At 44.4% G+C, this 13078-nt stretch overlaps 1 protein-coding gene and 1 long non-coding RNA gene across 2 annotated transcripts in view; both read right to left on the reverse strand.

Moving 5' to 3' along the window:
- Window positions 1–2879: 2879 nt before the first annotated feature.
- LOC116677968 (zinc finger protein 271-like) lies at window positions 2880–4983 on the reverse strand (the record flags this gene model as incomplete). The annotated part of the gene is made up of 1 exon (XM_032508129.1): window positions 2880–4983. A coding segment is annotated over one exon (1062 nt), but the record flags the coding sequence as incomplete, so codon positions are not given.
- Window positions 4984–6455: 1472 nt separating this feature from the next.
- Window positions 6456–13078, reverse strand: part of LOC116677972 (uncharacterized) — a 7667-nt gene continuing 1044 nt past the window's right edge. Inside the window, exons 2-3 of the long non-coding RNA XR_004329128.1 lie at window positions 7755–7955; window positions 6456–6538 (exon numbers count right to left, since the gene is read on the reverse strand). This is a non-coding gene — a long non-coding RNA (uncharacterized LOC116677972). The remainder of the gene's footprint in view (window positions 6539–7754; window positions 7956–13078) is intronic.

Below are 13078 nucleotides of genomic sequence, written 5' to 3' on the forward strand. Positions count from 1 at the left end.
CTCTAACCAGTCCGAGAGAGGCAAAGACCTCTAACCAGTCCGAGAGAGGCTAAGTCCGAGAGAGGCTAAGACCTCTAACCAGTCCGAGAGAGGCTAAGTCCGAGAGAGGCTAAGACCTCTAACCAGTCCGAGAGAGGCTAAGACCTCTAACCAGTCCGAGAGAGGCTAAGTCCGAGAGAGGCTAAGACCTCTAACCAGTCCGAGAGAGGCTAAGACCTCTAATCAGTCCGAGAGAGGCTAAAACCTCTAACCAGTCCAAGAGAGGCTAAGTCCGAGAGAGGCTAAGACCTCTAACCAGTCCGAGAGAGGCTAAGACCTCTAACCAGTCCGAGAGAGGCTAAGTCCGAGAGAGGCTAAGACCTCTAACCAGTCCGAGAGAGGCTAAGACCTCTAACCACTCCGAGAGAGGCTAAGTCCGAGAGAGGCTAAGACCTCTAACCAGTCCGAGAGAGGCTAAGACCTCTAACCAGTCCGAGAGAGGCTAAAACCTCTAACCAGTCCGAGAGAGGCTAAGTCCGAGAGAGGATAAGACCTCTAACCAGTCCGAGAGAGGCTAAGACCTCTAACCAGTCCGAGAGAGGCTAAGTCCGAGAGAGGCTAAGACCTCTAACCAGTCCGAGAGAGGCTAAGACCTCTAACCAGTCCGAGAGAGGCTAAGTCCGAGAGAGGCTAAGACCTCTAACCAGTCCGAGAGAGGCTAAGACCTCTAACCAGTCCGAGAGAGGCTAAGACCTCTAACCAGTCCGAGAGAGGCTAAGACCTCTAACCAGTCCGAGAGAGGCTAAGACCTCTAACCAGTCCGAGAGAGGCTAAGACCTCTAACCAGTCTGAGAGATGCTAAGACCTCTAACCAGTCCGAGGGAGGCTAAGACCTCTAACCAGTCCGAGAGAGGCTAAGTCCAAGAGAGGCTAAGACCTCTAACCAGTCCGAGGGAGGCTAAGACCTCTAACCAGTCCGAGAGAGGCTAAGACCTCTAACCAGTCCGAGAGAGGCTAAGACCTCTAACCAGTCCGAGAGAGGCTAAGACCTCTAACCAGTCCCAGAGAGGCTAAGACCTCTAACCAGTCCGAGAGAGGCTAAGACCTCTAACCAGTCCGAGAGAGGCTAAGACTTCTAACCAGTCCCGAGAGACCTAAAACCTCTAACCAGTCCGAGAGAGGCTAAGACCTCTAACCAGTCTGAGAGATGCTAAGACCTCGGTGGCTCTGACCGGCAGAGCGGATGGGAATGCCCCCCCACTAGGAGATAACAGGAGGTCTGACTGTCAAGGTCGGTCCCCGCCGGGTATCAGCCCCCCCGGAGATTAAAGAGGAGTCTTAACTACCCTCAGAAAGCCGAGGTGTGAGAGAGAGGCTAAGACCTCTAACCAGTCCGAGAGAGGCTAAGACCTCTAACCAGTCCGAGAGAGGCTAAAACCTCTAACCAGTCCGAGAGAGGCTAAGTCCGAGAGAGGATAAGACCTCTAACCAGTCCGAGAGAGGCTAAGACCTCTAACCAGTCCGAGAGAGGCTAAGTCCGAGAGAGGCTAAGACCTCTAACCAGTCCGAGAGAGGCTAAGACCTCTAACCAGTCCGAGAGAGGCTAAGTCCGAGAGAGGCTAAGACCTCTAACCAGTCCGAGAGAGGCTAAGACCTCTAACCAGTCCGAGAGAGGCTAAGACCTCTAACCAGTCCGAGAGAGGCTAAGACCTCTAACCAGTCCGAGAGAGGCTAAGACCTCTAACCAGTCTGAGAGATGCTAAGACCTCTAACCAGTCCGAGGGAGGCTAAGACCTCTAACCAGTCCGAGAGAGGCTAAGTCCAAGAGAGGCTAAGACCTCTAACCAGTCCGAGGGAGGCTAAGACCTCTAACCAGTCCGAGAGAGGCTAAGACCTCTAACCAGTCCGAGAGAGGCTAAGACCTCTAACCAGTCCGAGAGAGGCTAAGACCTCTAACCAGTCCCAGAGAGGCTAAGACCTCTAACCAGTCCGAGAGAGGCTAAGACCTCTAACCAGTCCGAGAGAGGCTAAGACTTCTAACCAGTCCCGAGAGACCTAAAACCTCTAACCAGTCCGAGAGAGGCTAAGACCTCTAACCAGTCTGAGAGATGCTAAGACCTCGGTGGCTCTGACCGGCAGAGCGGATGGGAATGCCCCCCCACTAGGAGATAACAGGAGGTCTGACTGTCAAGGTCGGTCCCCGCCGGGTATCAGCCCCCCCGGAGATTAAAGAGGAGTCTTAACTACCCTCAGAAAGCCGAGGTGTGAGAGAGAGACGTTAAAATACTAAAATCAAGGATCAAGTCTTTTGGTCCCCTAGCTCACAACAAGCTCAGGTGGTTTTATTCTTTAGTGAAAAATTAAAAAACAAGAACAAAATACAGAAATAATGTTTTCTCTTTCTGCCCTAAAAGCAAAGAGTCTCAAAACCAGAGACTAGAAAAACCCGATAAGTGGGTATGCTTGCACTGAAGAGAGAGGCCACATCAACTCATATTTATACTCAAAGTCAAGGCTAACCCCCCCCCCACCTCTGGAAATCAGGGTATTTCCACCACTAGGTAATCATACAGGGGGCCACAGCAGAAGACCGGTTCAGACCAGATCCACTGTTACAGGAAGTGATCCTAAGCACACTTAAAAGGTCAAAGGTCACACCTAACAAATATAACATTTTAACTGTTTCCAATATTTAGTTCATACAGTCATCAAACAGTAAATTACTTACATATATACATTATATTTCCTAAAACATTGAGCATGTGAGTCTTTTCAATATTCAAATAATTTTTTGCTGAATTTTCAAGCTGTTTACTACAAATACCAGACATGTACTTATAATACAAGATACTTGGTTAAATTAAAAATGCGGGTTTACTAACCAAAGATTTTTAAAAATATATATATTTAGTAGATGGTGACTGCTGATTTAAGCCTTGAACAATTTAAACAGGCGGGTTATATAACCAGTTGTTATGAAGTGTATAATTATATATGTATACAGTGAGTATAATAAGCATTTAACACGCTGCTATTTAAAAAGTTCTCCCACTTAGAGACCATGGAGGATCTGATGTCCTCGTAGGTGCATGTCCACTGTGAGAGACATGTCCACTGTGAGAGACATGTCCACTGTGAGAGACAAAATCTAAAAAAACATCCAGAAATCACAATGTAGGATTGTTTTAACTACAAATTATTTTTAGAACAGCAGACGTGTTCTGATTAAAGCGTCGCAGTTATGAGGATGTCCTTCTTTTCTTCGTCTTCAGGGACACTAGTCTAAATCAGGGGTCTTCAACAGGGGGTCCGCGACCCCTAGGGGGTCCGCGGAGGTACTGCATGGGGGTCGCGAAAGTGTTGGTTGATTACTTTTTTTTAATATTCCCCCCCCCTGCAATTTTTTCCACTAATTGAAATGTCTTTAAATACATTCAAATACATGAATTCAACACACTGTAGTAAACAGATAAATGGAGGTCTTATAGTGACTATAGGACCAGTTTGATATAACACAATTTTATATAATATATATAATTAGGGGGTCCCCGCTCCATCTCGCCATCAGTTTGGGGGTCCTTGGCCTGGAAAACGTTGGAGACCCCTGGTCTAAATAGTTCAACACTTTGACAACACCGTAGTAAACAGAGATGTTAATAGATAAGAACAAATACTCCTCCGTTGCAGCATTAGTGAAACAGCGCTAGCAGTTGAACCCTGACCTCAGAATATTTTATTACAGGAGAAAAAGCTCATTTTGAGTGGAGTTAACCCTTCAAAGGGAGGGAGCGTAATACGTAGTCGTAGCCATGATAACATCATGCTGCTCAGAAGATAGAGTTACTGCTGGTCAGCCTTCAATGTGGAGAGCAGATCAGAATATAACAACACAGCTATCAGGGCATGAGGAGGAGGAGGAAACAGCTTGGCTCTGAAACATGTTCACACCGAGGCAGAGTGAACGCGCTGGTGAGATTTAAGGTTACTACTCCAAGGAAAGGTTTCCCCACATTGTTCACACCAGTACGGTTTCTCTCCAGTGTGAATCTGCTGGTGAGATTTAAGGTGACTACTCTGAGTAAACGTTTTCCCACATTGTTCACAGCTGTGCGGCTTCTCTCCAGTGTGAATGCGCTGGTGAGATTTAAGGGTACCACTCTCAGAAAAGGTTTTCCCACATTGATCACACCAGTACGGCTTCTCTCCAGTGTGAACACGTCGGTGGATACCTAGGTTATCACTCCTAGAAAAGGTTTTACCACAATGTTCACAGCTATGCGGCTTCTCTCCAGTGTGAATGTGCTGGTGAGTTTTAAGACTACTACTCTGAGAAAAGGTTTCACCACATTGATCACAGCTGTACGGTTTCTCTCCAGTGTGAATGCGCTGGTGTCGTTTAAGGTTACTACCCCGAGAAAAGGTTTCCCCACATTGATCACAGCTGTACGGCTTCTCTCCAGTGTGAATGCGCTGGTGATTTTTAAGTCTACCATTCTCAGAAAAGGTTTTTCCACATTGTTCACACCAGTACGGCTTCTCTCCAGTGTGAACACGTCGGTGGATATCTAGAGTACCACTCCTAGAAAAGGTTTTTCCACATTGTTCACAGCTGTACGGCTTCTCTCGAGTGTGAACGCGTTGGTGAGATTTAAGGCTACTACTAAGAGAAAACGTTTTTCCACATTGTTCACAGCTGTACGGCTTCTCTCCAGTGTGAATGCGCTGGTGAAATTTAAGATTCACACTCTGAGAAAAAGTTTTTCCACATTGTTCACAGCTGTACGGTTTTTCTCCAGTGTGAATGCGCTGGTGAGTTTTAAGGTTACCACTAAGAGAAAAGGTTTCCCCACATTGTTCACAGCTGTATGGTTTCTCTCCAGTGTGAATGCGCTGGTGAGTTTTAAGGTTACCACTAAGAGAAAAGGTTTCACCACATTGATCACAGCTGTACGGTTTCTCTCCAGTGTGAATGCGCTGGTGTCTTTTAAGGTGACTACTCTGAGAAAAGGTTTCCCCACATTGATCACAGCTGTACGGTTTCTCTCCAGTGTGAACTCTCTGATGAATCTTTAAATATCCTGATGATGTGAAGGATTTGTCACATTGTTGACAGCGGTGACGTTTGGCTCCCTCTCCTCCTCTCTGTTTCTATAGCAACAGACAAACAGAGAGATAGTGAACAACCTTCTTTAGACCCTGGACTTGCTCTCACTCACAATTTTAATTTTAATTTATAACGACATGAAGGTAAACGTTTGCCAATTGGTTATTATGGAAGCAAATGTGATTTTCATAACTTTTATAAGTTCCGGAAAATTGTACGTTTTAAGGCACGTTGTAGTGAAATAAGTGTAATGCTGTAATGAAACAGCGAGAGGAAGCGTGGCAGATGATGGCGGACCGCCTGAATGTGGAAGCAGCCTAAAAACAGACATTTACTGACCACTGCTCTCAAACTGTCATAATGTCACCACTCAAGGAGTTAGGATAATAACCATTTACATTTATTACCAGCTGTAGCCTACTCCTCAAAGTGCTCATGTTATGCTTTTGGGCTTTTCCCCTTTATTATTCTAAATATCTTAATATTTGTACATGTTCTGTTGAAGGACTTACCATCTTCAACAGAAAACACTGTTCACAAACTGCTCCAAAGAGCTCTTTGCTTTCCTTAATACTCTGCTCCTGACTGGCTAGTAGTCCTTACCTAGGTACTGTCAGGGCCCTCATACTCTGCTTCTGACTGGCTAGTAGTCCTTACCTAGGTACTGTCAGGACCCTCATACTCTGCTTCTGACTGGCTAGTAGTCCTTACCTAGGTACTGAGCATGTGCAACTCCCAACAAAGATGGAACAGAAGTGAGATGTCTCACTCTGGAGCTAAAACAGAGAGCTCAACACACAGGGTGAAAAGAGGAGCTGCAGCAATGTGCAGTACAACAAAAATGTGTTGTTTTCTGAAAATTAAACCACAAGAACCAATTCTGGTACAACTTCTAAATAAAAGTATGAACCTGAAAATGAGCAGAATATGGGCCCTTTAACAGGGTGCAGAAGATAAATTACAGCCACTTATCTACAATGCTAGGATGTGATGCGTAGCTACACACCTCTCTCTCACTCTGTCTCTCCCTCTCTCTCTCTCGTGGGCTAAATATACATTTCCTCAGTAACATTAACTCCCACTGCTAGCTTTTAGAAAAAGTGTACAGCTGTCTGCGCAAATGACAAGTGACTCCTTCAGTGGTTTAAGGGCAGTAGTCCATAAATGTAGATTTTGAGACTAACATTCAGTTGGTCCGCTATTATCTATCACTTTTGTTTTGTTTTTACAGAGGCCGAGTTTCCAGCTCGCGCTGTTCATCAATAATAGATAGATTTGTGGGACTCTTCAGTCTGGAGTACCCTCTTTCCTTCACTCACCTTCTCCTCCCTGACACCTTTCCTCTTGCCCTCCTTCTTCTTCTTCTTCTTCTCCTCCGTCTCCTTGTGGTCCTGCAGGTACTCGGTGATCAGGTCCAGGTCCAGGTGGTCTTGTGGCTCCCATGTGTTCTCCTCACTGGAAAGGTGAGAGCAGACAGAAGAACATCTCCTCACACTTTCTTTTTTAGACAATCTATTCTCACTCTAACTTGCATTCCAATTAGTCTTTTTTTCTGCTGCCATCTTGTGAGGTTAATTGTGGGTCTGCAACTTATGTCAACTTTGAGGGCATGATACAATGCTGCAATCTATGCTGTAGATTATTTGCATACACACACATATACAGTACAGGCCAAAAGTTTGAACACACCTTGTCATTCAATGTGTTTCCTTTATCTTCAGGACTATTTACATTGTAGATTATCACTAAAGGCATCACAACTATGAATGAACACATGTGGAATTATGTACTTAACAAAAAAAGTGTGAAATAACTGAAAACACGTCTTATATATATATATATATTGTTATATTCTAGTTTCTTCAAAGTCCCCCCCCCCCCCCCCCCCTTTGCTTTATTGATAGTGCTGCAAACCCTTGGTGTTCTCTCAATGATCTTCATGAGGTAGTCCCCTAAAATGGTCCGTCCCCCCCCAGGGTTCATTAGTGGAGTTTCTTGCCTTATTAATGGAGTTGGGACCATCAGAAGTCAGGTTGATACACAGCCGACAGCCTATTGGACGACTGGTAGAATTCATATTATGGCAAGAACCAATCAGCTAAGAGAAGAAGGGGGGGGGGGATTTGCTGGTGACACTGTTGAGGATTTATTCCAAATTGAAGGCATCCTGAACCAGCATGGCTACCCCAGCATCCTGCAGCGCCATGCCATCCGGTCTGCGTTTAGTTGGACCATCATTTATTGTCCAACAGGACATTGACCCCAACACCCCCCAGGCTGTGTAAGGACTGTTGGACCCAGAAGGAGAGTGATGGGGTGCTGCCCCTCCCCAGTCCCCGGCCACGAACCCAGTCCAGATGGTTTGGGGATAGCTGGACCGCCGAGTGAAGGCAAAATGGCCGACAGGTGCTGAGCATTCTGGGAACTCCTTCAAGACTGTTGGGAAACCATTTCAGGAGACGACCTCTTTAAGCTCATCAAGAGAATAACAGAGTGCAACGCAGTAATCAGAGCAAAAGGGGGGGGGGGGGGGGTACTCTGAAGAAACTAGAATGTAAGACATGTTTCAGTTATTTATATTTTCTCATTGACCGATATGATAATGATTTAATAATACACAGTATATTAGGACCAAGAACACCAAGTATTAATATTCTAGACTCATACTTACTCTGAGAACCCCTTCCATTTCAGCAGGAACTCTACTCTTCCCTTCACCACTCTGCGGTCCAACACCTTCTCCACCACGTACTCCTCCTCCTCCTCCTCCTCCTCCTCCTCTTCCTCCTTCACTGCTGCAGGCTGCTCCTCCTCCTTCTCCTCTTGCCCTTATTTCTGCTCTGGTCGCCATCTTGCCGTCTGTTGAAGGTTCCTTTGGTAGACCCGGGGGGGGGGGGGCATGCAGAGATAATGATACAGGGTTAGAAGAACTAATGGAGGTGTGAGTGAGTTTCTAGCGACCATGTTTTCCTAGATTAAATCTTGTGTTTGATGGAGAAGATGCGAGGGCTGATGAGGGACCGATCCACAGGACTTCAGAGTGTCAAGGATCTCCTGCATTCAGACTGAAGAACTACTAAAATGAAAAGTCATTAACTGGAGCTCCAAGCACGGCACAGTAGCCTGGACCAACCACACTTCATTTAGCAGAACATCTCCAGATGTTCCTGTGTGGAAATGGAAAGTTCAGAAAGAGGTTTGATGGAGCAACAAGAGACCGGCCTGGTGCTTCTTTAAGGGAAGAACTGGAAAGATTCCAAAGAATACGTTAACGTCAGCCATCTCTATCTAACTGGGAGGTCATTGGAGGATGGAGCAGGACGAAGTAATGTTACACATACTGATACACCGGGAAGCCATGATCAGCTCACTGAAGTAGTTTGTGTGTGTGTGTGTGTGTGGTTGTAATGGGGAAATTACATTTAAGCAATGATTTTCATATTAATTATTCATAATAATACTCCAATGGCTCTCAGAGTATTTGGTTCCTGTGTCTGTCTCAGTGTGATCACTTTATAGGAGACAACTGGATATGTTATGACTTTGCATTCTCCACCAAGGATAGACGACGTGGAGCCTGACAGAAACAGTTGTCCTAAGCTGTGTTTATCATAGCAGGTCTCAGGTCGAGACCAGAGCAGGTCCCAGGTCGAGACCAGAGCCTATCCAAGAGACAAGATGTCCTTTTTCAGCTAAGATAGAATGACCGTTCAAGACCCCTTGACACACGAGGGGCAGATTCAGAAAGACGTAAGAGCTCCAACTGTCTGCCTGAGTCCACTGATTGTTAAGTTTGAGATTAAACTGGTTCCAAACAAGGGTTGGTTTTCCTCTGGGGGGCACTGCATATAAGAAGTGTATTACTGATTGTATTTACCAGAACTGTTGCCACTTTGTAACTCTGTACATTGTGAAAGCTGTTCTCGTCATCTGATTGTTTTCTGCAGAAAACTGTTAAACTTCTTCCACCGAAGACCTAGACCTTTAATCCAGTTTGGAGCCTTCAGTCTTTATTTGGTTTCAACAAGGTCTCTTCTTCAACACTAACTCCTCCCTCGCTGAAGAGAAACTTCCACAACAGTGTGTGTGTGTGTGTGTGTGTGTGTGTGTGTGTGTGCGCGTGTGTGTGTGTGTGTGTGAGAGAGTGAGTGTGTGTGCGTGTGAGAGTGAGTGTGTGTGTGTGTGTGTGTGTGTGTGTGAGTGAGAGTGAGAGTGTGTGTGTGTAGAAGCTATGTTTGCATAAAGAATGTTTTAGCTATTCTTACATAAAGAATGTTTTAGCTATTTTTGCATAAGGAATGTTTTATAAATCTTATAGCGAGTGAAGCAAACTATTGTGAAACAAATGATGTTGTTATAATGTGTGTTTTGGTAACCACACTGCTTTCTGGGTCACGCTCCGGTCACAGACCAAACAGTGTGTCTAACCTAGCATGCAACAAGCTGCAAACTTTTGCAAACTCGTTACATCCTGTAGAAGAACATCTGTATTGCTTAGCAACCATGAGTGTATTAATAAAGCAGACTGTTAGAGGAACTGGGAGAGAGCTGTTTTGCAGACGAGTAGACGAGTGTACCTCGTCTCCTCTCTGCCTCTCCCCTCCTCTGCAGACGAGTAAAAAAACTTATCTCTGTGTCGAGCCTGTTTTCTTGATGTCTTTCCTGGGTCTATTCAAAGATTAATTAAATGACAGTGTAAGTGAGAAACTAGGAGTCTGAGTTTAGACCCAACAGTGTGTGTGTGTGCGTGTGAGAGTGAGAGTATGTGTGTGTGAGAGTGCGTGTGTGTGTGTGTGAGAGTGTGTGTTTGTGTATGAGAGTGAATGAGTGAGTGTGTGTGTGTGTGTGTGGACTGTTCCGAGGTAACCGTCGGTGGCTAACGTTAGCAGACGAGCCCGTTGCCAGTGCTGAGTTATGAAAAGTTAAAAACACTGTATTTCTGTTAAAGTCTGCAGCAGTCGGGTTGAGAAGATTTGATTTAATTCAGCGGTGAAGGCTCCATATCACGCTGTTTAATATCTGTTGTCTCAGGGAAGAGGAGATCAGGAAGGACCTATTTACCCCCCCCCCCCCCCCCCCCCCCGAAGAAGGGATTAGGTCAAGTCTGGCATTTCACATATAGAAAGAACCCTCCCCCCCCCCCACTGTCTTAGACTACAAGACAAAACAATGTTGATTAAGGGGGGGGGGGGGGGGGGGGTCTCTAGGTCACAGTGGTGTGATGTGTTCGTGTGCTTATTCGTTATCTTTCACCTGGAATGTGACTGAAGGTTTATGACCCTTTCAGGACCCATTTATGATGAAACAATGCTTTTCCCTTTTAGCTTAAAAGTAGAATATATAATGCAAATCACACACAATGTTTAAGCACATATAGATTTTAAATCCCAACAACACCTGGAGAATGAAGCAGATTCTGATTAGCCTGTGTCTATGTTAATGTTAACTAGCATGTTAGTTAGCAGTAATTAGCCTGTGTCTATGTTAATGTTAACTAGCATGTTAGTTAGCAGTAATTAGCCTGTGTCTATGTTAATGTTAACTAGCATGTTAGTTAGCAGTAATTAGCCTGTGTCTATGTTAATGTTAACTAGCATGTTAGTTAGCAGTAATTAGCCTGTGTCTATGTTAATGTTACTAGCATGTTAGTTAGCAGTAATTAGCCTGTGTCTATGTTAATGTTAACTAGCATGTTAGTTAGCAGTAATTAGCCTGTGTCTATGTTGATGTTAACTAGCATGTTAGTTAGCAGTAATTAGCCTGTGTCTATGTTAATGTTAACTAGCATGTTAGTTAGCAGTAATTAGCCTGTGTCAATGTTGATGTTAACTAGCATGTTAGTTAGCAGTAATTAGCCTGTGTCTATGTTAATGTTAACTAGCATGTTATGGCGTTTTTCCACTGCTGGTAACGGCTCGCCTCGGCTTGGCTCGCCTTGGCTCGGCTCGCCTCGGCCCATTCTATGTTCGTTTTCCATTGCTGATTGCGTAAGACCTGAGCGTGGCTGGTCACTATAGCAACGCGTGATGACGTAATTTTCAGCGCGACTCACAATAGCACGTCGGCTACTCGCCACAGCCAGAAGAAATGTTTTGTTTCAAAAGAAGCTGAAGGAAGCAACAAAAATCACCGCTAAAAAAACAAACGGGAGTTTGGGAATTCTGACGGAGTTCAGACGTCGACATGACGGTTGTTCGCCGACACAACAGGGTAAGTTAGTAGGTTAGTTTCCTGGTAACGTTAGCTAACATTAGCATGTGTTCAGCGTCGCAGTCAGTATTTACTATACGCTATAAAGTACATGAACAACCATGATTACACACCAACATGACTGATGTGGACTGTTTGTGTTTCAGAGCATTCACGCTTTGTAAAATCGCCGCCGCAGAACGTCTGGGGGGCGATGTCCGACCGGTGAAACCTCTGGTTCTGACTACTGGGCGTCGTATTAATCTTGTATGAGAGTCACGGACAGTCTTATGACAACGACTGGGATGCATCTGGGACAGCAGAGCCAGGGGGGACACTGTCCCAGGGTGCAGAGGAAGAAAGACCAGAATGTTTGGGAGGGTTTGATGCGCTACTTGAAAAGCTAAATAAAAACTTTTGTATCTATATATATATATATATATATATATATATCGAGACGCTTACCTCCCACGAGACAAGACGAGATTGGGTTCACGAGAACGAGACGAGACGAGATTTTTTAAAAAAATTTTAAGAAACCTTGATGAAATATATGAATGGAAAATAGTTTTTTTATTCAACTGAAAAATCACAAAATGCAAAACAATTTAGTTGCATTTTGAAATCAACTATTAATGATGAATGATGGCTTTTCTTCTTACAATGTTTACTATTGTGTTTGTCTTGTCTGTCACTCTTTCGCCGTTTATCATTTCCGCAGGAAAACCAAAATGTTGCCACCAATTTATTTAAAAGTGGCAGGGGGATCATCAATAGTAATTTCACGCTCCATCACGCTGACATCACATTGCCTCACGAGACAACTTTTCACCTCGACGAGAAATCTCGTCACGTTTTAATCTCGCGAGATCTCGTAAAACGAGATCTCGTCACACCCTTAATATATATATATATATATATATATATATATATTGTCTTGTTTTTTAAAGTAACAGTGTGCAATATTGGAAACGACATGAAGCCGCTAGTAGCCCGAACAGTTTAAAAGTGAGAATAGTGTAGAGAGTAGATAATCTGTCGGTGTCGGCTAGATTTGTTTTAAATGTCCCGTTTGTTCTGGACACACACTCCGCACTCTGGTCTGCTAACAACGCGGTCATGAGTGACGATTCTCTCCGACCAACCAGCAGTCTGCAGGTAACCACGTCACCTTTTGGTATCGCCTCGGCTCGCTTGGAACCTCGACTGAGGTAGTACTACAAAAAGTACCTGGTAGCAGGTCCCAGGGACTTTTTTTTGTAATGGAAAACCAAAAAAAGCGAGTAGAGCCGTGGCGAGTCGAGTAGATACCACGCAGTGGAAAACCGCCATTAGTTAGCAGTAATTAGCCTGTGCCTATGTTGATGTTAACTAGCATGTTAGTTAGCAGTAATTAGCCTGTGTCTATGTTAATGTTAACTAGCATGTTAGTTAGCAGTAATTAGCCTGTGTCTATGTTAATGTTAACTAGCATGTTAGTTAGCAGTAATTAGCCTGTGTCTATGTTAATGTTAACTAGCATGTTAGTTAGCAGTAATTAGCCTGTGCCTATGTTGATGTTAACTAGCATGTTAGTTAGCAGTAATTAGCCTGTGTCTATGTTAATGTTAACTAGCATGTTAGTTAGCAGTAATTAGCCTGTGCCTATGTTGATGTTAACTAGCATGTTAGTTAGCAGTAATTAGCCTGTGTCTATGTTAATGTTAACTAGCATGTTAGTTAGCAGTAATTAGCCTGTGTCTATGTTAATGTTAACTAGCATGTTAGTTAGCAGTAATTAGCCTGTGTCTATGTTAATGTTAACTA

Source organism: Etheostoma spectabile, unplaced genomic scaffold (genome assembly GCF_008692095.1).
Source record: "Etheostoma spectabile isolate EspeVRDwgs_2016 unplaced genomic scaffold, UIUC_Espe_1.0 scaffold00006261, whole genome shotgun sequence".
NCBI classification, from domain to species: domain Eukaryota; kingdom Metazoa; phylum Chordata; class Actinopteri; order Perciformes; family Percidae; genus Etheostoma; species Etheostoma spectabile.